The sequence below is a fragment of the Sorex fumeus genome, unplaced genomic scaffold (genome assembly GCF_029834395.1).
Source record: "Sorex fumeus unplaced genomic scaffold, SorFum_2.1 ptg000095l, whole genome shotgun sequence".
Taxonomy (NCBI): Eukaryota; Metazoa; Chordata; class Mammalia; order Eulipotyphla; family Soricidae; genus Sorex; species Sorex fumeus.
The window spans coordinates 1,416,357-1,439,891 of NW_026606152.1; the positions used below are offsets into that span (position 1 = coordinate 1,416,357).

General features: G+C 67.1%; 1 protein-coding gene across 1 annotated transcript in view; it reads left to right on the forward strand.

Annotated features, from left to right (window-relative positions):
* Positions 1-3,385: 3,385 nt before the first annotated feature.
* NOTCH1 (notch receptor 1) overlaps positions 3,386-23,535 on the forward strand; it is a 28,680-nt gene continuing 8,530 nt past the window's right edge. Inside the window, exons 1-22 of the mRNA XM_056132767.1 lie at positions 3,386-3,561; positions 4,769-4,850; positions 13,111-13,373; positions 13,660-13,998; positions 15,130-15,252; positions 15,326-15,559; positions 15,641-15,796; positions 16,038-16,223; positions 16,390-16,503; positions 17,580-17,693; positions 17,774-18,007; positions 18,087-18,197; positions 18,670-18,862; positions 19,150-19,295; positions 19,389-19,502; positions 20,719-20,838; positions 20,937-21,089; positions 21,672-21,900; positions 22,285-22,486; positions 22,582-22,735; positions 22,805-22,989; positions 23,301-23,433. Coding sequence (XP_055988742.1) covers positions 3,501-3,561; positions 4,769-4,850; positions 13,111-13,373; positions 13,660-13,998; positions 15,130-15,252; positions 15,326-15,559; positions 15,641-15,796; positions 16,038-16,223; positions 16,390-16,503; positions 17,580-17,693; positions 17,774-18,007; positions 18,087-18,197; positions 18,670-18,862; positions 19,150-19,295; positions 19,389-19,502; positions 20,719-20,838; positions 20,937-21,089; positions 21,672-21,900; positions 22,285-22,486; positions 22,582-22,735; positions 22,805-22,989; positions 23,301-23,433 — 3,646 coding nt within the window. The 5' untranslated portion in view covers positions 3,386-3,500. The remainder of the gene's footprint in view (positions 3,562-4,768; positions 4,851-13,110; positions 13,374-13,659; positions 13,999-15,129; positions 15,253-15,325; positions 15,560-15,640; positions 15,797-16,037; positions 16,224-16,389; positions 16,504-17,579; positions 17,694-17,773; positions 18,008-18,086; positions 18,198-18,669; positions 18,863-19,149; positions 19,296-19,388; positions 19,503-20,718; positions 20,839-20,936; positions 21,090-21,671; positions 21,901-22,284; positions 22,487-22,581; positions 22,736-22,804; positions 22,990-23,300; positions 23,434-23,535) is intronic.

A 23,535-nucleotide genomic window follows, 5' to 3' on the forward strand; every position in this document is an offset into this window, starting at 1 on the left:
CCTGCTAATGTCTGCTGCTCTGCTCGGGAAGGCACCCCGCGCTCCCTGTAACCCAAACCCCATTTCCAGTCCATTTTCTTTTTAACAGGGACCGTGGGAGGGGGGAGGACGGAAGTTTTGAACATGTTTAAATGTGTCTGGAGCCCTGGGAACTCAGAGAGTTCGGAGGAGGGGAGCTCGGAGGCCAGCGGAGGAGGGGCAGAGCTGCATGGTGACCAGAGACACACACTGCTTCCTCCACAAGTCCTGCCCCAGAGGGACGAGAGGGACCCTGCTTTGGAATGACTATTTCTTCTTTGTGAAAACAAAAATGAACTTTTAAAAAAGGGAAACGCGGAGCTATTTTTAACAGCAGGAAGGAAGAAACGGATAGTGGGAGGAGGGAGAGAAAGGAAGGAGGAGAAAGAAGGGAGGGAGAAACAGAAGGAAGGAAGGAGAGGCGAGGATGGAGGAAGAAAGGAGAGGGGGAGGAGTGGACCGAGGCAGAGGGGAGGTGGGAAGGGGAGAGGGAGTGGAGACAGTTGGGAGATGCTGGCTGGCTTCTCCGTGACTCAGGCTGACTGGCCAGTTGGTACCGTTTGTACCAAAGCCCCAGGGGCGTGGCTCAGCGGTTTCGTCCCCCGGGGCGCTTTCTTTTTGGAGAAAGTTCTAAGCTGCAGCCTGCAGCCGAGCTGGGCTGGGCGGGGCTCTCGAAAGGCAGCCTCGGCTCTGCTCGGCAGGGGTCCTGAGCGGGAGGGGGCAGCGCCCGTGCCCGTGCACTCAGCGCACTTCCAGAAAGTGCTCTTCCAGAAGGTGCATAACTTCCATCTGGGTGGGGGGAGGTGGCACGGCCTGCTCACACAGACTCCCCTAGCAGTGCCCCTGCCTGGTCAGCGCTTCCCAGGGAGGCCTTACCTCGGAGGCCGGCCACCTTCCTGGGGCACAGTGACCAGCTGTGGGTGCAGCTCCTGCAGGGGTCTGCGCTGAGCGGAGCGTCCCCAGCACCCACACCTGGCCGCCCCCCAGCTCCTGTGAGGGACTTGCCTGGGCAAAGCTGTGGCAGACCTGTGCCTCCCCCGCCCACTCCAGGCCCTGCAGGTGGCTCACAGCCACGCTGTCCAGCAGGGCTCTGACCACAGCTGGGGGGGCGCTGGGGTCCGCTGTGCCGTGTGGCAGCTGGAACCCTGCGGGCACAGGCATGGAACACCTGGGAGGGAGGAATGCACCGGACATCCATCGATGGGCTCAACCCAAGAACCCATAGCCCAGTCCCTGCCCGAACCCCTCAGCCTGGGTCAGCAGCATGTGTCCGAGACATGAGGAGGGGGAACTGGAGAGGGGCTTCCTGGAGGAGGTGAGGGTGAAGGAGAGGAAGACCAGCACCAGTGGGCACAGGGCACATGGCAAAGCAGCCCAGGAGGTGCTAGCCTGTGGGAGGCTGCTCCTCAGCTGTCTACCGGGCCGGAAGCACTGGCCACCTCTCGCTTCTCCATTGAAGAGTGCCTCCCCCATCAGCCTCAGGAAAGGGCAGCAAGGCTCACTTGGGAGAGGGGAAACTGAGGCCCCGGAGACAGTACTGGGCAGCTCAGGACAGCCCTGTCCCCTTCTCTGGCCTGGGAGCTTCTCCCAGTCCCTCAGGGATGAGGTGCCCTCCCCCTGCAGGGCTCTCTGCCTGCACCCCACACCCACATCCCAGACCCAACGCTGCCAGTCACTGCAGCCTCACAGTGCGGAAACCAGGGGTGGCCAGTGCCAGGGTCAGGACACTCCAGCCTGAGCTATGCACACGCCCCACGCAGACACAGAGAGGGTGTGTGTGTGCGTATGCGCATGCCTATGTGTGCATGTGTGTGTTCATGTGCACATATGTGTGTGTACATGTGTGTGGTCCCATAGCGGGGCCTGCCACAGCACCCTGGATATGCAGAAGATATGGGGGGGGGGTGCTCATTCTCCCTGTGGGATCTGGGAAGGGCCTCAGGGGCTGGGCCAGGGCTCAGAGGTACCCAGTATCTTTCTCCCCCACCTGACTCTGCGCAGGCTGTTCAGGGGTGCACCTGAACTCCCCACTTTCCTGAAGCCAAAGCACTGCACCCCATGGGGTTCTGGGCCTCGACCCCCTCCTCTTCTCCAAAGCCCCTCCCAGCTGCCCCCCCAGGAGTTGGCCAACAGCACCCCCTTGTTCCTCCCTCCAACTCCCTAGCCCGCACAGCTGAGAGGGGACGGGGTGGCTCCCCAGGGCCTGAACTCATCTGTGAATGAAAAGCTTCACACCCCCTCCCCAGCCCAGCCCAGCCCAGCCCCTTCCGGATTGGGGGAGGGTCTCCTCAGCCTGGTTGTGAGGTATATGGGGGGGGGGGGGGCAGAAGAGCTTCCTGTGGCCCGGGGGCAGAGGTGGGTACCTAGGGGTGCCCGCGGGCAGAGCTGGGCTGCCCCTTTCCTTCCCAGCAGGTGGACCCCAGGTCCTGAGCCAGAGCATTTGCTCTCGCTCCCAGCAGCTGCCACCCTGGTGGGACTCGGCTCCCGCAGGGTCCAGCACACGTGTCCGAGGGAAGGACTGTCCCCGGTGAGCTGTGGGTGCCAGTCCTGTGTCCCTGTGCCCTTCAGCCACCCAGACCCCTTCAGAATCCCTCGAGTGGCGCTAGGCTCCGGGTGCAAGGTGGACAGCCTCCTGCTGTCCAATGAACGGTTCTGGGTCTAGGGTCTGCCCCTGGGGACACTGGGACATTCCAAGGCAGTCACTGGTGAGAGTCGCGATAGTGGGGGCCGCAGCACGGGGCCAGGGGGCCACAAACAGGTAGCGAGGTCGGAAGGGGCTAGAGTTCGGGCCAACTTGCTGCGGGGAAGGTGCGTTCCCAGGGGGCAGCCCCGGCCCCGCCTGACCTCGCGGGCGGGCCGTGGGGCTGCGGGTGACTCCGCAGCGCCTTCCCGGCTTTGAGAGTCAGCTCTCCCCGCCCCGTCACCGTCAGGGGTGGAGCACCCGGGCCTGGGCCGCAGCGTCGCGGTCAAGTGCGAACTTCCTGCCAGGGTCCCGGCGTCGGGGTCCCCACCTTGGCCTCGGCCGCTCCTCCAGCTGCCGGGCAGTCCCGCGCACCCCCCGCGCCCCCCTCCTCGGCTATTGAGATGCAAATCGGGGTCCGCGGATCCTTCCGCGGCGCGGGACAAAAGTTTCCGCCTCACAAAACTTCCCAACAAGAGAAGTAGTCCCCGGGAGTGGCCCCAGCGCCCGGAGCCCCCGGAGCGTGCGGCACGGCGCGGGCGGGAGACGCGGGGGCGGGCGGTGCGGGGCGGGCCCGGGGCGGGGCCGGGCGGCGGGGGCGGGGCCGGGCGGCGGGGGGCGGAGCGCACGGCGGCCCCGAGCCTCACTAGTGCCTCGGCCGCGGGAGGGAGCGCAGGGGCGCGGGGCGCGGGGCGCGGGCGCGGGCGCGGGCGCGAGCGCAGCGAAGGAACGGGCCGGGGTGCGCGGCCGGGCGCCGTCCGCGGGCCAGCCGAGGAGAGGAGCGTCCAGCCGGCGGGCAGGCATGCTGCGGCTCCTGGCGCCCCTGCTTTGCCTGGCGCTGCTGCCCGCGCTCGCCGCACGAGGTAGGCGCCCTCGCGCAACTTTCCGCGCGCTGCGGAAACTCCGGGCGGCGGGGCGGGGGGCGCGCGGGGGGCGCGTGCCGCGGAAACTTTGGGCGGCGGGGCGGGGGCGCGGCCGGGGCGCGGGGGGCGCACGAGGCTGGGGGGAGCGCGCGGGGCGCTGGCGGCGGGGCGCGCCGGGGGCGCACGGGGCGCGGGCGCGGACCCCGCTCCGGCTGCGGATCCTGGCGGCGCACGCGGGGCCCCCAGACGCTCCCGGGCGCGCTGCCTGCGAGTTTTCGATTTGAATCGAGTCGGTCTGGGTTTCCTGTTGCCTTTCGCGGCCGGTTGTCGCTGTCGCCGCCGGCCCGCGCCGGAGCGGATGTTGGGGCGCGCGGCGTGGGGCCCCGGGCTCGGGGCGGTGGGCTGTGGGCCGCGCCCACCCGCGGGGGGAAGCGCGCGCAACTTTCGCTTTGCACTTCGAGTTTGGGAAGGAGAGAGGGGTGGGGGGCGCTGCCCCGCTGTCCACTTCACGGGAGGGGGCACTCAGAGGGACCTTGTGGTGGTCCTACCTCCCCCCATCAGAAGTGGGTGTCCAGAAAGTGGGGTTCTGCGCGAGCGCCCGCGAGTTGGGCGCTTCCCGGGAACTACAGATCCGATTCCTTTCGAATGGGGCGTCGCCAGCCCCTCGGGTGGGGGGGCGTCCCCGGAGATGTCCTCCCCAGAGAGCAGGTATTGGGTGTCCAGGAGGCGGGGGCTGTCCCCCGGCGGCGGCCCGGCGACAATGGGCCGCTCTGATTCCGGCCGGGCCGGGCTCTGCCGGCGGGCGGGGCGGCGGGCCTGCAGCTGTCGGATTTTCCCACGAGTCGGGAGTCTGGCCGCGCCCCCCGGCCCCCAGCGCCGCCCCCTTGCAGAACGTGTTTGAACAGCCAGACAATCCCAGAGACTGGCTGGCTGCTCTCTGCCCCGCGAGGCTTGGGTGGGGGGCGGGAGGGGGCCAGCGTTGCCTGCGAGCGTCTGTCCAGGGCTTCCAGGTGGCCACTCCTGGCCACTCTGCGTTGTCCACCTGCCGGCCCTTGTCTGCCCGCCCCATTGCTGACCGCAGAACTTTGGGCAGAGTTGTAGAGCTCCTTGTAGTTGGGGTTTCCTGGGACCCCCTTCACCCTGGGACAGGCAGAGGTGGGGGGTCCGGAGGGCCCTTGGCGCTGACCCTTCCCTCGCCCCTCCCCAGGCCTGCGATGCTCCCAGCCCGGAGAGGCCTGCCTGAACGGCGGGAAGTGCCAAGTGGCGGCCAACGGCACGGAGGCCTGTGTGTGAGTATGCGCCCGGCGGACCTGTCGCTTTTGTGGGAGCCCCTGCCTGCCGCGCCGTCCGCGGGACAGAACACTGGCTCATTGTCTTCTGGAGATGGCCCAGAAGGCTGGGCACGTCACGTGCTGCCTTTATTGGACAGAGTCTGCCAATTACTTAATCACCAACAATTATGCCGCATGTGGGGCCGCTGCTCACTGCAGGGCCAGCGCAGGGCCACCTTGGGCTGCCTGGATGTGGGGGAGGGGGGAATCCCCGCAAGTCCCAGGGACACTCTTGGTGAGTGGACTCGGGACCACTTACTGAGAGGCCCAGCCCCCTCACTGCCAGCTGGCTCAGCTTCTCTAGGCAGGTGACCCCTTCACACACAGTTGACCCCTCCTGGGCAGGTGAGCCCCCAGGGCAGGTTAGTCCCTAGGGCAGGTGACCCCTCCTGGGCAGGTGAGTCCCCTGGGCAGATGAGCCCCCTGGGCAGATGACCACTCCTGGGCAGGTGAGCCCCCTGGGTAAGTGACACCTCCTGGGCAGGTGACTCCTCTTGGGTACATGAGCACCCTACACACACAGGTGACCTCTCCTGGGCAGGTGACCCCCCCCACAGGTGACTCCCTCCAGCAGGTGACGCCCCCTGCAGTGACCTCTCCTGGGCAAATGAGCCCCCTGAGCAGGTGGTATCTCAGCAGGAAACTGAGAATCTCAAAGTCAAGGCCTCGCGCCCCCTTTCTGCGTGACACCCTTAGGTGAGACTGAGGTGGGCAGCAGGTAGCTGGCCCAGATGCCGCTCTGTCGTGACCTCTAGGTGGTGTCAGTGGCTGCTGGTGTCCAAGAGTGCTGGCCCTAACCCGGGATCTGTGGGGGGTGCGGCCGGCCCTGCAGCCTGTCCGCCTTGGGGGGCTTTGCTGCTGCCCTTCAACTTGGGTTGCTGCGCGGGATAATGAGTGGGCGAGGCGGCAGAGCGCCCATTCCAGCTGCTGAGGGCCTCATCCCCTTGACAACCCTGCGCCTCCTGCCCCCCCCCCCCCCCTCGAGGCCCTTCCCCGCCCCGCCCACCCCAAACTGAAGCCAATTAAGCAGGGCTGGAGCAGCGCTGGACAAAGCCATTGTGTCTTTGTGGAACGCTAATGAATGCACACTGCTTTGCTTTCTTTTTTTTTTTTTTGCTTTTTTTTTTTTTTTGCTTTTTTTGGGGGTCTTTCTCCTTCTGCAGAAGCCTCGCGGACGCTTGATGCCCTAAATCTTGTTTCCTTTTATTCAGAGCCCGACAGCTGGGATTCAGCGCGGGGCGGCCATTGTCGGGAGGCGGATTAGTGCTGTGTGATTAATTATGTGTGGCTTCCCTGCGCGGCTGGCCTGGCCGGAGCGCGGCAGGCCTCAGTGCTGCCCAAACCGGGGTCCAGGCTGCGGGGGCTGGGGGCGGCACGGTCTCTCCCATGCCCACGCCGAGCTGGGTCTTGGGGGGCTGAGGGGCCGTCTGGTCTTCGCCTCTAGGCTTGGCCTGCCCTCCCCTGGGGACGAGACCTGCTTCAGACTGGCCTGGCAGTCGGCCGAGCGAGCCCACAGAGACCCCATTGTGCGCCCCCAGGTCCACCCACGAGTCGGAGCGGAAGTCATGCTCAAGGCTCTGCCAGGGGCTGCACCCTGGAGGAGGCAGGGCCAGCTGTGGATGGGACAGTCTGGCGGGGGTCCCCGGGCAGTGAGGGGCAGGGTTGGGGCTCCTGCGGGCTGGAGGTCCCAGAGCTCCCTCTTGGTTAGGGGCCGCCCTGTCCTTTCCTGGGTGGTGCTGGGGTGTGGCCCCTGCAGCTATGACCCTCAGGAAGTCCCGACTCCCCGTGAAGGCCTGCGCGGCCCCGCATGGCCCCGGGACTGGCTGGAGCTGGGCACCTGCGTGCCAGCGCTCAGTGACTGCTCCCGCCCCTCAGGAGCCTTCCCCAGGCCCAGTGTGTCGGGGGTGGCCAGGCCGTGTCAGCAGCGCCCGGAGTACAGCTGCCTGCCGAGGGGGCTTCCGCCGGGGGCCTCCTGACGCTCGCGGGCCGCCGGGCTCACTTCCCCTGCTCCCTCGAGCTGACTGTGCTGGTTTCAGGATCCTCATCCCCCAGCGGGTCAGCCAGGGGCTCGGGCGGGCGGCAGGCGCTGCCCATGCTGAGGACCTGGGTGCAGGCCGCCACTCTTCTGGGACCTGCTGGGCGGGCACGTGCCAACTGCTGCCCCTGTGGCCTGCCCGGCCCGGCCCTGCCCAGCGAGCAAGGGGCTCTGACTTCCGTTTCAGAGGGGAGCCTCCCCCTGACAGGAAGTGACTGCCCTCCTGGCGGGGGGCTGGGACAGCCGCGTCATCCGTCACCTGTCGGCTGTTTCCATTGAGTCACCTGCAGGTCACACACAGCTCAGAGACAGGCTGCAGCGGGACTTCCCGGCATGGGGGGACGCTGGGGGAAGGGGCTTCTCCTGGCCACCCCGTCCGAGGCGCAGCCAGTGTGCTTCCACTGAAAAAAAAACCATGTTTTTAAGAGACACCCAGGCTGGAGCAGGAAGGGGCGGCTGGCGGCCCAGTGGCTCCCGGCCAGCCTCGGCGGGGACACAGCCCTGCTCCCTGGGCCGGCCTGCTGCCTCCTCATGGGGCCGGTCAGTGCCGCTCTTTGTCCCTCAGAGTACCGTCCCCAGTGACAGGACACGGCTGTGCAGGGCAGGTGGCGTGCCTGTGCAGGGGTCCCAGTGTGCGGCTCACAGCCCTGCTGCCTGGGAGCGCCTGATTTCCGGGTGGGAGCCGCCAAGGCCAGGCGGTGAAGTGGCCGCGCCTGGGTGGGGAGGTGAGTTTAGCTCGCGTCAGCGTCCACCTTCATGTGCAGACGCATCCAGAACTTTCCATAACTTTCCCAGAGGCTTTAACGAGCGCCTGGCTCCAGGGCACGGAGCCGGGAGTGATCCAGGAATGGGAGGGTGGGGGGAGCCTGGAGCTTCCTGCAGGGGATGGAGAGGGGCGTCCCGCCTACCCACAGTGGCAGGGCTGGACCCCTCCCTGAGAGGGGACCAGGCCTGTGGCCCTGAGGGCCTGTGAGCGGCCAGGTGGCACCGGTGGGCAGCGCTGAGGGGGTGCGGTGCCCGGAGTGGGCCAGGTTACCTGGCAGGGCAGGTTTTGCCGGTCTGGGCTCTCCCGTGGGCTCTGGCACGCCACTGCTGTTGGGGAGCCCGTGTGTCGTCCTTACCCGAGGCTGGTCCACCCCGCCCCTCTCACTACCTCTGGGGTGGGCCAGGGTTGGGGGCTGCAGTCTCAGGCTGGGTATACGGACAGCGTCTTGGTGGGGAGTTCTGCCTCCTCAAACCCGCCCAGCCGTTTGCAGTGGGGGCTTGGAGGTTCTTGGGACCTCCATCTCTGTGGTTCTAGAATGTTCTGTGTCCCCAATGTGCAGCCTTGCCCTTGGGCGTCAGCCCTGGCCCCCTGCAGGTCACTGGTTGTCGTCTTACCCATGGGCACGCAGGGTGGGGAAATGGCTGAGCAGCCTGGAGCCTGGGTTTGCTGGGCTGGGGGCCTGGCCCCCAGGGGCACCCACCAGAGCAGCCCCGGGGATGTTTCCTGCCAGCCTACGCCCAGGGCCGGGTGGCCCTCCCTCCCGCTTGCCACCACCTCAGTGCCTGCAGTCCCGGCTTGACGGGGCTGTGTTCTGGGCGAGTCTCGGGGTGTGGGATCGCGGGGGCGTTTCTAGAAATGTGTTTTCTGGAGTGTTGTGGGTGTCCTGACCCCTCTCGGGGGCTGGAGGCTGAGCCCCCTGCTCAGAGGGCTGAGCTCGTCTGGAGGCACCGCTGAGGCAGGTCCTGGTGCGGAGGAGCCCCTTGGGCACTCGGCCCTTCCTTCCGGGGACCCCCTGCTTCCCCTCAGGGCAACAGGGGGACCCCGGAGGGCCAGGCCATGTGGAGAGGGGGTGACTGGCGCCTCCCACGCTTCCTCTGGCCTGTGATGCACGGAAACAGCGCGGTTACTGGAAGCGCGGCTGGGAGAGGCCTTGAGTGTTTCCCCGACAGCTTTGCAGTAAGAGGCTGGGCAGGGGTGAGGGGACGCGCTTCCGTCCCCTGGGGCCCCTGCTCCTGAGGGCTGGGACGGCTGCCACCTCCACCTCTGGGCCTTCCGGGTCAAGCCCAGGGCCCTCAGGGACGGTGGGGGCTTCCCCTTCAGCCTCAGGCTGGTCGAGCAGGTACCGCTTCCCTGCCAGGGCCGGCCGGGCGGCACAGGGGACAGGCAGCGGGTGGACTCAGGGTCTGGGCCCCACCGTGTGCTCGCCCCCGGTGGCTGACCCTCGCGGAAGTGGTTTGTGGCTACGACAGCCCTGCCCAGGGCCCAGCTGACCGTGGGCTCCGGCCCTGGGTGCAGCGTCCCCTCCTCCTGGCAGGCCCCCTAATTCTACTCTCAGGCCTTGCTGGGTTCCCGGGCCCTGTTGCTGTGCTGGTGTGTGAGGTGGGGTTGCCCCACGGTCAGCTGCCGCCTTCCCAGCCCCCCACAGCCCCTGGTTTAGGGTTCGGTGGAGCAGAGGGAGCCTTGTCTGGGAGCCCGTGTTTTGGGGAGCACTCAGGTGAGAAACCCCTTCTGCACATCCCCCACTCACAGAAGGGGCTGGGGGACCCTTGGGCGCCCCCAACCACAGGGGCAGCAGCAGCGAGAGCTGTGAGGGGTGTCGGGGGTGGTGACCCAGTGAATAAGCCCGAGCGTGAGTGGGAAGGGGCTTCCCTGTGGGGTCCTTGATGCCAGCATGTAGCAGGGACCACCTCTGAGCATCCACCTGTGGGTGAGAAGGGGGTTCTGTGGGCAATACTGCTTTCTGCCCCCCCCCCCCCCGCCCCCAGGGTGCTGGAGCAGGCAGAGGCGGAGGCAGAGGTGCTGGCTGTGCTCTGGCCGAGTCGGGAGGAAGTGCCCCTGCTCCCCACCGTCCCTCCTTCCAGATCTGGGGACTGAGCGCTGTGTGCCGTTCCTTGGTCTCCGCAGCCCTCCAAGGAAGGCAGAGGCCGCCCACGTCCGGGCCTGGCCTCAGGCTGGGGGCAGCGCTGTCCTCAGACTGGCCGGCCAGGGCCTCACCACTTTCCCTCCGCTTCCCACGTGGGGGGTGGGCATGCCTGCCTGCGGGGACAATGGGCCACCGTGGGCATTGTTCTCTGGTGGGAAGGTGCTGTCCCAGGAGCACCCCCAGCCCCGCGGAGAGGAGCCGCTTCCCAAACCACTTCCTCTTCCTGCACATTCTCTGGCTTCCAGGGATGCGGCTTGGGAACGGCTTGGGAATGGGAGCTCCCAGGTCCCCGCCACCCCCTGGTGGCTCTGCTGCTCCAGCCCAACGCCTATGGAGCCCAGGGAGACCACAGCCCCCTCCCCCGCCAGCTGCCGCAGCCCTTCCTGGCCGGCCCCCAGCTTGGAGCCTGACAGTTGAAGGAAGTGGGCTGGAGGGCGCCTTCAGGGTCCCCAAGCCTGGCAGCTGGAAAGGGTGGGGACGGCTTCCCCACGGTGCTGGGCACCCTGGAGTCCGCTGGCCCACCCCGGAGTCCGCTGGCCCACCCCCACCCTGCACCTCCTGCGACTTCCTCCCTGTAGCCCGACTGTCCTGTGAAAAGTTCCCCAGGCCTCCCGGATCTGGGGAGATCTGGCGGGGTCCTGCCCAGGACAAGTCAGCCCTGAGCTTTGACTTGTCCAGGGATACAGGTGGATGTCGCGGACGCTCCGTCAGGTCACAGCGCCCCCTCTAAACCGTGGGGTCATGAGCCACCCCCAGCCTGCCAGCACGCCCACCATCCTGGGCTGTCCTGGTGGGCTGCGGGCGCTGGTGGGGCTGCCAGTCACGTGGGAGATTTGGGAGGTAGGGAGCAGTCCCCAGCCCCAGCGGCCCACGACCCCCAGATGGCGCTGGCCTGCTCCGAGCCTGCAGGCATAGGGTTGGGGGTCTGGTTGGAGATCACTCCTTTATTGCCCTGTGAGTAACCACTTCCAGGCAAACTTTGGACTTGGCGGTAGCCGGGGTGGGCGCGGAGGTGGGAGTCTGCGCAGAGGGGCGCAGGGGCCGGTGTGGGCGGGGTTCGCGGAGGGCGGGCCTTGCGGTGGGCGGGGCTCGCGGAGGGCGGGTCTTGTGGGCGGGGCCTCAGGGCTGGGGCCACCCTGCCCTCCCCGCCCTCGCGAGTGCCACAGGACAGGTGCGGTCTGAAAACACCTGGGAAAGGGGCAGTGATTTCCTCCACCACCCTTCAGGCTGTGTGTGTGGGGGGGGCGCTGGCCCTGGGTGCTGGGACACGCGTTCCTGCCCATGCCCTGTTCCGGGGTGTGCCCTAGTGCGTGGGGCTCTGGCAGATGCCCCCTGGAGCGCTGGTCCTCACTGGGACAGAGGCCCCGGGGGTGAGGGGGCTGAGCCGTCACCCCAGAGTCCCCTGAGAATGCTTTCCCCAGCTAGAGTGGGCCCTGGGGGGGGGGCTCCTGAGGGGGAGCCAAGCCACTGACTGCTCACTGCTCAGTCCCTGCCCTGCATGGGGTTGGGGGAGCTGTCATCTGTCCCCCGGGGGCGGCAGATGGCTGCTTACTTAGAAAGGAAAACAGCACAATTTGGAATTAGCCCTGGGTGAAAGGTCGAGGCACCATCTGCCTCTGATGCTCTGGGGCCTGCATTGCTTTGGAGCGCCTGGGAGCGGGGTGGGGAGTGGAGATGTTGAGCAGGACGGAGGGGCCGGGTGTCGGCAAGGACAGACATGACTCAGGGGGCCCTTCTGGGGCCCTGTGCTACCTGCCTCTGACCTGACCTGCCGCGGTGGGTGGGAAGCGAGGCCCGGGCCCCTTAGCCCTGGCCTCCCAGCGGGCAGGACGGAGTCTTAGGGAACTGCTGAATTTTCGGGAAGGCGGGAGCACAGCCAAGCTGAGGGGCATGTGGGGGCACTGCCCGGCGGCCCCCGTGCCCCCCTCCGGGCAGTGCCAGTGCAGGGGCAGGATGCCTCCATGCCAGCCCACGGGAACAATGGGCCTCTCAACCCCTCCGCCCCTCCGGGAGCCTTCCTGGCCATGCCCCGCCTTCCTGGCGTTGCCGGAGCAGCTGCTGCGTCCGCCAAGGCTGCACCTGCTGTGCTGCCCTTTGTCGAGGCAGGTTGGGTTGGATTTATCGCCAGCGCTTCCCCTCTGAGATGTATGGTGCGTGTCCAGGTGGTCCCCGTGGGCCCTCGTGCTGGGTGCACGGGATAGGGGCCAGTGTGGCTGTGATCAGACATGTCAGGACACCCATGGGGCTGCTTGAGTGTGGGGCGGCCCCCCACTGGACATGGATGAGCAGATGCCTCCCACCCCTGCCAGTGCAGGGGGCTGGGAAGAAAAGCGTCTTTTCCCGGGGGAGGGGCCACCCGCCCTGACAATGAGGCGCATTCACGGCGTGGGGGAAGGGCTGCCACCACGGGGTTCCCAGGGCGTCTGTAACTGGATCCAGAGCTGGAGAGGGCCAAAGGGGCACCCCGACCCTGCAGAGGGAGGCGGTTTGCTCCGACCAGTTGCTCTGGGACTGTGGCGCTGGCAGCAGATGGCGGCTGAGTGGCCCCTTTGCTTGGTCCCTGTCGCCTACCCCAGCCATGGCCACAGATAAAAGTCATGACAGCCGACAGCTGCCTCCCGGGTGGTGGGAGCAGCGACAGAGACCCCCCCAGCTCTGGGACCCTGAAGCCCCCACGTCCTGAGGCGTCCTCGGCTGCCCTGCAGCTTTGCGTCCCCCGAGCCCCCCCACCAGCCTGCCCAGCGGAGCGGCACCATGGGGGCTGGAGTCACGTTCTGCCTCAGCAGCTCAGCTGCTGGGAAGGGAGCCGCCTGGCAGGTCTCACAGCCCCCGTGCAGGCGTCCTGATTTACGGCTGCGATTTACGGCTCCTCGTCCTGTAGGAACACACATGCCAGCCCATGCTCACCTGAGCAGGGGTTTGAGGGGTCCACACCTGCTACCGGGACTCAGCGCACAGAAGACAGGGGCTGCCACCTCGAGTCTGGCTCTTCTGCTGCCCAGATGGCTGGCCCCGGGTCCAGCTGTGCACTCTGCCCCCTGCGCCCCTGTCTTGTCCCAGTCCCTCCCTCGGGAGTGGGGTGCTCAGGGGACACCCTGCTGTGTGACCCGCAGATACAGCAGCGCCTTTGTGGGCCCGTGGTGCCAGGACCCCAGCCCCTGCCACAGCCCACGGGCCCCCACCAAGATCTTGTCCCAGTCCCTCCCTCGGGAGCCCCGGGTTCACCCTGAGGGTGTGGGGGTGCTCAGGGGACGCCCTGCTGTGTGACCCACAGGTGTAGCAGCGCCTTTGCGGGCCCACGGTGCCAGGACCCCAACCCCTGCCTCAGTGCACCCTGCAGGAACGGGGGCACGTGCCTGGTGGCCGAGCATCCCGGTGCCCCGGCCTACACCTGCAGCTGCCGCCTGGGCTTCTCTGGACCCCTCTGCCTGACGCCCCAGGACCATGCCTGCCTCAACAACCCCTGCCGCAATGGCGGCACGTGTGACCTGCTCACGCTCTCTGAGTACAAGTGTCGCTGCAGCCCCGGCTGGTCAGGTGAGCGGCTGCCCCTGCTGCAGTGGCCTCACCGGAAGCTGAGGGGACGCCGTGCCAGAGGGGGTCTCTGGAGGGAGTGGGGGGTCTCTGGGGGGAGAGTGGGGGGCTCTGAGGGGAGTGGGGGTCTCGGGGGGTGGGGGGCTCTGGAGGGAGTGGGGGACTCTGGGGAGGCTGGGGGGCTCTGGGGAGGGTGGGGGGCTCTGGGGGGAGGCAGTGGCAGCTGTGGGCCCTGAGCCACGGGGGCAGGTCTGGGGGCACCCCTGAGGTCTCGTGCCCTTGCCCACAGGGAAGACGTGCCAGCAGGCTGACCCGTGCGCCTCCAACCCCTGCACCAACGGTGGCCGCTGTCTGGCCTTCGAGGCCTCGTTCATCTGTACCTGCCCGGCCGGCTTCCACGGGCGCACCTGCCGGCAGGACGTGAACGAGTGCAGCCAGAGCCCGGCACCCTGCCGCAATGGGGGCACGTGCCACAACGAGGTCGGCTCCTTCCGCTGCGCCTGCCGGCCCACCCACACTGGTGCCCACTGCGAGCTGCCCTTTGTGCCCTGCAGCCCCTCGCCCTGCCAGAATGGTGGCACCTGCCGCCCCACGGGCGACACCACCCACGAGTGTGCCTGCCTGCCAGGTACCGCCCCCCTCCCTCCACAGTGGGCCCTGGGGGTGCCATGGGAAGGGGCGCCTGGTGGGCGCTGGGCAGGCAGCACTGCGCAGACGAGGCAGGCCAGGTGGGGGCCCAGTGAGGGCCTCCCACACCTGGTGGACAACCAATGATGGCACCCTTGTGCCCGCAGCCCCCTGGGTAGGCGCCCTGTGGGGTGGTTGCTGCTGGGCTCTGTTTTCCTGGAACTGCAGCAGAGCTGATGTTGCTGTTCTGGGAGGCAGGTGTGAGCGGGGGCGCCAGCACTCCGGGGTGCCCCTGCTGCCTGGGGGCCCTGTGCACATGCCACTCCCCCAGGTCTCTTTGAGTCAGTCCTGCTGCTGTTGTTCTGGAAAGAACTGCCCTGTGGGAGAGCTGTGTGGACCTGTAGCCTGGCCTCAGCCACGGCACCGAGCTGTCCCGAGGGACGGCCGCCCTCGCTTCCCCCGCCCTGCCACTGGCCTCACTTCTTTGTCATTGTTTGCTGTTTTCGGGTCACACTCAGTGGAGCCCAGGGGTACTCCTGGCTCTGCGCTCAGGAATTGCACCGTGAGATGCTCGGGGGTCCACGTGGGAACACCCTCTTTGCTGTGCTGCCACTCAGGCCCAGGCGCCCCCTCTATGGCTGTGTGTCTTCCACACGGGCCCTGGAGGGTGGCCTCCCTGGGTCATGGTAGCTGGCTGCCCTGGGAGATGAGCATTCCTCAGCCCCTGCCCCTGCCTAAGGCTCTGGGGACAGGCTGCGGCCGCAGTGAGCACCCAGGCCACTCTCCAGGGTGCCTTTACTTTCCCCGGCGTGTCCTGAGGAAGGCCCTGAGAGCCTGAGGGGAGCAAAGGCCCAGAGGGTGGCGGTGAGTCAGCACGCAGCCGCCCGCTGCTGGGTTGATCATTGAGCAGGAGCAGATTAATTGGTAACTTGGCGGACGGGCTGGGGGCACCCCACGCCCTTGATCCCTGCCCAGCGCACGGCCCCTTCTCCCTGGCACCCCCAGAGAGGGGTGTGGGAGGGACCCACTGTGGGGCCCCGAATTCTGGGGCCCCTGGGATCAGGGCCCAGCTCTTCTGCCTCCCTCGGTGGCGGGGCACGGGAGCGGGCCAACTGTTGCATGTCCCGCGCAGGCTTTGCTGGGCAGAACTGTGAGGACAACGTCGATGACTGTCCGGGGAATAGCTGCAGGAACGGGGGCACCTGTGTGGACGGCGTCAACACCTACAACTGCCGCTGTCCGCCGGAGTGGACAGGTGAGTGGGCGGGGCTGTGGGAGGAGCTGGGCTTGTGGGCGGGGGCTCGGGCCCACCTGCCGACGCCCCCCAGGCCAATACTGCACTGAGGATGTGGACGAGTGCCAGCTGATGCCCAACGCCTGCCAGAACGGTGGCACCTGCCACAACACACATGGCGGCTACAACTGTGTGTGCGTCAACGGGTGGACGGGCGAGGACTGCAGCGAGAACATCGACGACTGCGCCAGCGCTGCCTGCTACAGCGGGGCCACCTGCCACGACCGCGTGGCCTCCTTCTACTGCGAATGCCCGCATGGAAGCACAGGTGGGCCCAGGGCTGGCGGGTGGGGCACGGCAGGTTCCGGGGAGCCCCGCTGAGCCCCGCTGATGGCCTTCCGTGCATCAGGCCTGCTGTGCCACCTCAACGACGCCTGCATCAGCGACCCCTGCAATGAGGGCTCCGACTGCGACACCAATCCCGTCAATGGCAAGGCCATCTGCACCTGCCCCTCGGGGTACACAGGCCCCGCCTGCAGCCAGGACGTGGATGAGTGCTCCCTGGGTACGGGTGCGTGAGTGGGTGTGTGCGCGCATAGTTACGCACATTGTGTGCATGCCTGTGTGTGCGTGCATGCATTTGTGTGCGTGTGTGTCACTGCGTGTTGTGTGCATGCTTGTGCACAAGTGTGCATGTATGTGCGTGCATCTGCATAGGGTGGTGGGCCAGAAGCTACTGGGAAGGCCGGGGGCCCTAAGAGGGCCCCAGTCCCATGCAGGCTTCAGTGCCGGCCTCCCTGCTGCAGGTGCCAACCCCTGTGAGCATGCCGGCAAGTGCATGAACACTCTGGGCTCGTTCGAGTGCCAGTGTCTGCAGGGCTACAGTGGCCCACGCTGTGAGGTGGACGTCAACGAGTGCGTGTCCAGCCCGTGTCAGAACGATGCCACCTGCCTGGACCAGATCGGAGAGTTCCAGTGCATCTGCATGCCCGGTGCGTCCCCCTGGTTTCCGGGCTGTGGGCTCCTGGGCCCTTGGTCTCTGCTCTGGGCCTGGGTCGCGGGACACAGCAGCTCCTCCGTTCAGAGCCTGCAGTGAGCGGTCCCTGGGGGGCTGCTTCTGGTCCCCGCACCCCTCATTCGCCCCACCTTACCTCCCAGGCTATGAGGGCGTACACTGCGAAGTAAACACGGATGAGTGTGCCAGCAGCCCCTGCCTGCAGAATGGCCGCTGTGTGGACAAGATCAACGAGTTCCTGTGCGAGTGCCCCACCGGTGAGTACACAGGGGTGGAGGGTGCTATACCATTGAACGGGGAGTGCGCAGGGGTGCCTTATTGCTGAGCTGCTGTGCAGCAGTGGGTGCGGGAGGTTTGGGGGTGACTCAGGAGTGCAGGGATGCAAGTATTGCAGGGGTGAGGGGAGGTATCATCCACGTGTGTCTGGGAGGGACCCTTGGGAGCAGAGCTGGAGTGTGGGGCCTGGTTCTGGCCTTCCTGGTGGACCCTGGCCTCATGCTGGTGGCTCTGTTCTCCCGGGGGGCCTCCTTGGGGCCCCCAGAGAATGGATCCCCGGGGCAGATGGTCCCCATGGGCGGGGAGGGAGCCCTACTGCTGCCAGCTGCCTGTGAGCCCCAGGAACTGAAAGGGAGGGCTGCAGAGACTGGAGCTTTGTGGGGGGGAAGGGCCCTGGGCTGTGTTGGGTTTTGGGGCTGGGGGCTGGGCCCTGAGTTGTCAGGGGTTTCGGGGCTGGGGCTAGGCCCTGGGCTGTCAGGAGTTCGGGGGCTGGGGGCTAGGCCCCGGGCTGTGTCGGTGTTTGGGGCTGGGGGCAGAGGGCTGGGCCCAGGCTGTGTCGGGGTTTGGGGGCTGGGGGCTGGGCTGGCAGGGGTTCGGGGGCTGGGCCCCGGGCTGTCAGGGGCTTGAGGTTGGGGGCTGGGCTGTCGGGTTCGGGGGTTGAGAGCTGGACCCAGGCTGTGTCGGAGTTCAGGGCCTGGGGCTATGCCCTGGGTTGTCAGGGGTTCGGGGGCTGGGGGCTAGGCCCCGGGCTGTGTCAGGGTTTTGGGCTGGGGGCTGGGCTATCAGGGGTTCAGGGGCTGAGGGCTGGGGCTGGGGGCTGGGCTGTCAGAGTTTTGGGGGCTGGGCCCTGGGCTGTCAGGGGTTCAGGGGCTGGAGGCTGGGCCCCGGACGGTGTCTGTGCTGCCTCTTGCAGCCGACTAGGCCGTCACCATAGCAACCATGTCTGTCTGGGGAAGGCTGGTCTGGTGGGTGGTGGTTGAGGAGTGGGAGGTGGGGGCCACCCACTGCTGTCTCCCCTGGACACCTCCTGTCTGACCGCTGTCCCTGGGCACTGCAGGCTTCACCGGACACTTGTGCCAGCATGATGTGGACGAGTGTGCCAGCACCCCTTGTGAGAACGGCGCCAAGTGCCTGGACGGACCCAACACCTATAGCTGCGTGTGCACCGAGGGTGCGAGGTCGAGGCGGGTGTGGCTGGGGGTCAGCCGGGGTTGGGGACAGCCAGCTGAGCTTGCTGCCCCTCCTCTCCAGGCTATACGGGGCCCCACTGTGAGGTGGACATCAATGAGTGTGACCCAGATCCCTGTCACTACGGCACATGCAAGGATGGGGTGGCTGCCTTCACCTGCCTGTGCCGGCCGGGCTATACGGGCCATCACTGCGAGGCCAACATCAACGAGTGCCACAGCCAGCCGTGCCGCCACGGGGGCACCTGCCAGGACCGTGACAACGCCTACCTGTGCCTCTGCCTGCCGGGGACCACAGGTGTGGGGCCGGGCGGGGGCGCGGGGCTTCCTCTCGGGGATCACACATGGCCTGGGAGCTGACCCCATGCTCCCCCCAGGCCCCAACTGTGAGATCAACCTGGACGATTGTGCCAGCAGCCCCTGTGCCTCAGGCACCTGTGTGGACAAGATCGATGGGTACGAGTGTGCTTGTGCACCAGGGTACACAGGTGAGTGCTGGCCATGCTCTGGGCACGAGGATGATGACCTATGGGTGGCCTTGGGCTGATGCCACACCCAGCTTTGTGCCTGGGGCACCCCCGACTTGCTGCTTGGGGCACCCTTGACTTGCGCTTGGGGCACCCCCTGCCTCATTCCCTGGGGCACCCCCAGCCTCATTGCTTAGGGCACCCCCTGACTCGCTGTCTGGGACACCTCCAGCCTCGCTCTCTAGGGCACCCCCAGCCTCATTGCCTGGTGCACCCCCTGCCTCACTCCCTGGGGCACCCCCTGCCTGCCGCCCAGGCCTGAGCTGTTTCCCGCAGCATTCCTGCCCCCAGCCCTGTGACCTGTGCTGCCGGTAGGGTGCTGCAGGTCCTGCCCCCACCTGGAGTGCCCACTTGTCGTGGAACCAGGCCTGCGCAGGGGAACCGGAGGCTTGCGAAACGTGGCTGCTGCCCCTGAGTGCCCTCGTCCCCACAGGGAATATGTGTAACATCGACATTGACGAGTGTGCGGCCAAGCCCTGCCACCATGGGGGCACCTGTGTGGACGCCATCAACAGCTTCATCTGCCACTGCCCCGAGGGCTTCCATGGCCCCACGTGCCTGTCGGAGGTGAATGAGTGCAGCAGTGACCCCTGCATCCACGGGACCTGCCGGGATGGCCTCAATGGGTAGGAACCCCCGAACGAGCGCCCGCCCTGTCCCTGGGGACCCCTGACCGAGCGCCCACTCCCGCCCATGCCTGCCCTGGGCTCTCTCTGGTCAGCTCAGGCTCTCTTGGTACTGGGAGGCCATAGGTGTGGCGAGTGTGGGTGTGGGCTTGCCCTCCCTGGGCATGGCTGTCCATGGGTGCTGTGGGAGGGTGTGTCCAGGACTGACTGGGTGTGTGCCCGCTGCTGGGGCTCCTGCCTCGTCCCCTCGGCCACTGTGACCCTGAGTGCCCGGCTCGTCCGTGCAGGTACCGGTGTGACTGTGACCCAGGCTGGAGCGGCACCAACTGTGACTTCAACAACAATGAGTGCGAGTCCAACCCCTGTGCCAATGGTGGCACCTGTAGGGATCTGAGTGGCGGCTATGCCTGTGCCTGCCGCGGGGGCTTCAGTGGTGAGTGGGCAGCACCGGGCTGTGACGCGTTGGGGAGCATGGCCAGTTCCCTGGGCTGCCAGCCCGGCTGACCCACCAGGCCCCTCTCCCCAGGCCCCAACTGCCAGACCAACATCAACGAGTGTGCCTCCAACCCGTGTCTGAACCAAGGCACGTGCATGGACGACGTGGCCGGCTACAAGTGCAACTGCCCGCTGCCCTACACAGGTGGGGGCCCTCGTGTGCCGGGGCGGGGCTTCCTGGGTGGGCTAAGCCTCGTGGGTGGGTGGAACTGGACCCAAGGCCCCCAGTGCACCTGCCGTGCCTCCGGCCTCTCAGATGTCACAGGTGTCGGTCCGAGCATCTGGCCAGCAGGTGCTGCCTGGATGGCGTTAGGGGTCTGATTGGGACCTTAGTGCTCTCTGGGCCGAGGCTGTGGAGGCGTGGGGCGCCCTCAGTGGCAGGTTGTTCGTGCTGCTGTGGCTTCCGAGGCGAGACGCCTGCCCCACCCGCTGGCCGGCAGCGAATTTTTCTGTGGGGAACAGGGAGATTTTTGTCCCCACTATGTGCATCATGTGCATGCGTGTGAATATGCGTATGAGCATGTGTGTGATGTAGCATGTGTAAGCATGTGTGTGTAAGCGTGCATGTGCACGTGGGTATGTGCATGTGTGTTTGCATGCACATGTGAATGTGTGCGCGTGTGTGCTTGTAAGCATGTGTGCACGTGTGCCTGGGGGAGGGGGCGGCGCTGCCCTTTGCCCAGGAGGTCACTTCAGCAGAGAGGTTCGCCTTGGTTCCCAGCCTGGGGGCGGGAGAGAGTGAGTGCGGCCTGGCTGGGCCCTGCCCTGAACCTGTTTTCTCTGACCCACATGCGGGACCTGGGCTCTCTCCTGCGTCTGTGAGGAAGCTCCCCCCACTTGGAGCGGAGGCTGCAGGGCCTGGCCGGGAGGAGCTGGCCCTGACCCGCTTCCGCCCGCCTGTCCGTTTCCCACTTCCCTTAACACAATTGTCGGAAATGCTGGCGAATTTCCTGCAGGCCAGGTTACCCTGGAAACCGATAGAAGGAACAGCCCTGGGACCTGGCGCCAGCGGCCAGCAGATAGTGGGGGAGGTGGAAGATAGCGCTTCCCAGATTGCCAGTCCCCCCTCCCCACCCCTGGCTGTAAACAGGAAACCCTATCAGGCTCCAGAAGGAGCTCAGTCGAACCTGCCGCCAGCCCCCCACAGTGCCAGCCCCTGCACGCCCTGAGGCTGGCACCTCCCTGCCCTGGCACAGTAGCTGCCTCTCGAGGCCCCCGGAGTTCAGCCCCACACAGGCGGTGCCCCCTCCCTCGGGTTCTGGTGCCCGGGAGCCCACAGTGGGTGGGCCAGAAGCTGTGCGGGAGCGCCTGGTGGGCTGGGGCACGCTGGTCCTGTCTCTCACCTGCCATGCCCCCCTCAGGAGTCACCTGTGAGGTGGTGCTGGCCCCGTGTGCCCCCGACCCCTGCAGGAACGGCGGCCAGTGCCAGGAGTCCGAGGACTACGAGAGCTTCTCTTGTGCGTGCCCTGCGGGCTGGCAAGGTGAGACCAGTGGGCAGCAGGGGCGCAGGGGACTGGGCCCCGGTGCCAGGCTGACGGGAACCCCCAGGTCCCGGCGCTGAGCTACCCCCCCACCCCAGGGCAAACATGTGAGATCGACATCAACGAGTGCGTGAAGAGCCCGTGCCGCCATGGCGCCTCCTGCCAGAACACGCGTGGGGGCTACCGCTGCCACTGCCGCCCTGGATACAGTGGCCGCCACTGCGAGCAGGATGTGGATGACTGCCGGCCCAGTGAGTACCATGCCCTGCCCGCAGCTGCACCCCTGCCCGCCCCGGCCCTGCCTCTCCCTGCATCCCCTCCTCAGGGCCAGCCCCACCCCTGCCTCTCCCTACACCCCTTCTGCGGGGCCAGTCCCCATCCCTGCCTCTCCCTATATACCTCTGCCCTCACCCTTGCCTCTCCCTGCACCCCCTCCACCCCCCACCCCTGCCTTTTCCTGCAGTGTTGGCATCACAGCTGCCCCACAGTGCCGGCCTGCAGGCCCAGTCTATAGGGGCAGTGCCCATAGCTGATGCTCCCACCCAGCGTCACTGTGGACCTGGCTTGGACAGCCAAGGCTGTTCTCAGTGGTTCCAGAAAGTTCCAGAGTCGTCTCAGCTGCTCCCACAGTGTAGAGCTGGGTCCAGTCCCTGTGGCTCTTTGTGGCCTTGTGCCAGCCGCAGAGTACAGGCCAGGAGGGTCACAGTGTTCAGAGGCCCCAGGTGGGGAGGACCATCTTGGTGTGTCACCTGTGTGTGACCCTGGCGCTGGGGGGCGAGCTGTGCGGAGCAGAGCCGGGCCCCCCTCAGGCATGCCCTCCTGTGCCCTCCCAGACCCCTGTCACAATGGCGGCTCCTGCATGGATGGGGTCAACACGGCCTCCTGCGCCTGCCTGCCCGGCTTCCGGGGCCCCTTCTGTGAGGAGGACATCGATGAGTGCGCCAGCAGCCCCTGCCTGCACGGCGCCAACTGCACGGACTGCGTGGACAGCTACACCTGCACCTGCCCCCCAGGGTTCAGCGGGATCCACTGCGAGAACAACACTCCCGACTGCACGGAGAGGTGTGTGCGGCCCCCCGGCCTGGCTGGCCCAGAGTCCCAGCCCTGACGGCCGTCGGTGCTGGCCACTGCCCCTCGCGTCGCCCGTAGTGTAGCTGGGGCAGTCGGGCAGCAAGGCCCTCGGTCCGTCGGGTACCCTTTTTGCCTCTGCTGCCAGGAAGTCCAGTGGTAAATGTCCTTGTTCTTGGTTTCTGACATAACTGTTGGCCGTATTGCAGATGTGGGTTTGGGTCCCCCCGGTGACAGCGTCACGGGCGAGGCACTTGCCAACCCAGCATTGCCCGCGGCCTGCCGGGTGCCGCCTGCTGTGCCCCCCACCGCTCGGGTTGAGGGGCCGCTCAGGCAGTATCGGGCCCACACCTCACTGTCCCGCCCACTGCCGCCCAGCTCCTGCTTCAATGGCGGCACCTGTGTGGACGGCATCAACGCCTTCACCTGCCTGTGCCCACCCGGCTTCACGGGCAGCTACTGCCAACACGACGTCAACGAGTGTGACTCGCGGCCCTGCCTGCACGGCGGCACCTGCCAGGACAGTTACGGCGCCTACAAGTGCACCTGCCCCCAGGGTTACACCGGCCTCAACTGCCAGGTGAGCGGGAGCCTGCCGGGGGTGGGCAGCGCGACATCTGGGAACCTTGCTGCGGTGGGGGCAGGGAGTGAACACAGTGCTCATGTGTGCCCCAGAACCTGGTGCGCTGGTGCGACTCCTCACCCTGCAAGAATGGCGGCCGCTGCTGGCAGACGCATACGCAGTTCCGCTGTGAGTGCCGGCCCGGCTGGACGGGACTCCGGTGCGATGTGCCGGGCGTGTCCTGCGAGGAGGCTGCGCGCCGGCGAGGTGAGCGACTGTCCAGGCGGGAGGCGGCGGGGGCTCCCCGGGGCCCGCCTCACACTTGCCCGCCCCCAGACGTCAACGTCACCCAGCTGTGCCGGAACGGTGGCTTCTGCGTCAATGACAGCAGCACCCACCACTGCCGCTGCCAGGCCGGCTACACTGGCAGCTACTGCGAGGACCAGGTGGACGAGTGCTCGCCCAGCCCCTGCCACAATGGCGCCACCTGCACCGACTACCCCGGTGGCTACTCCTGCAAGGTGGGCATTCGTCCTGCCCAGGGCCCGGGGCTGCAGCCGGGGCCGTCGGGGGCCGTGGAGAGGCATACCCGGGAGCTGAGGCACCGCAGGCAGTGTCCGGGGGGCCCCAGCCATACCCACCCCACGGCCAGCACCCCCCGCACACTGCCTCCCCTTTCTGGACTCATTCTCGCTGGCCGGGGGTGGAGGGTGGGGGGCCTCCCTCCAGGTGGGACGGGCCTGAGGGACGCCGGCCTCAAGGGGCTGCGGGAAGCGTTGCAGCTGCTGGCCTGCCCTGGTGACCCTTAACCCAGCCGTCTGCCCCTGCTCAGTGCGTGCCCGGCTACCACGGGGTGAACTGTTCCGAGGAGGTCAATGAATGCCTGTCCCACCCGTGCCAGAATGGAGGCACCTGTCTTGACCTTGTCAACACCTACAAGTGCTCCTGCCCCCGCGGCACCCAGGGTAAGGCCAGGCCCTGTGCGGGGGCTGGGAGGGAGGCAGGCCTCTGGGGCAGCGCTCCTGCTCCCAGGGAGAGGCTGGCTGACAAGCCCGTCCCGGCCCGCA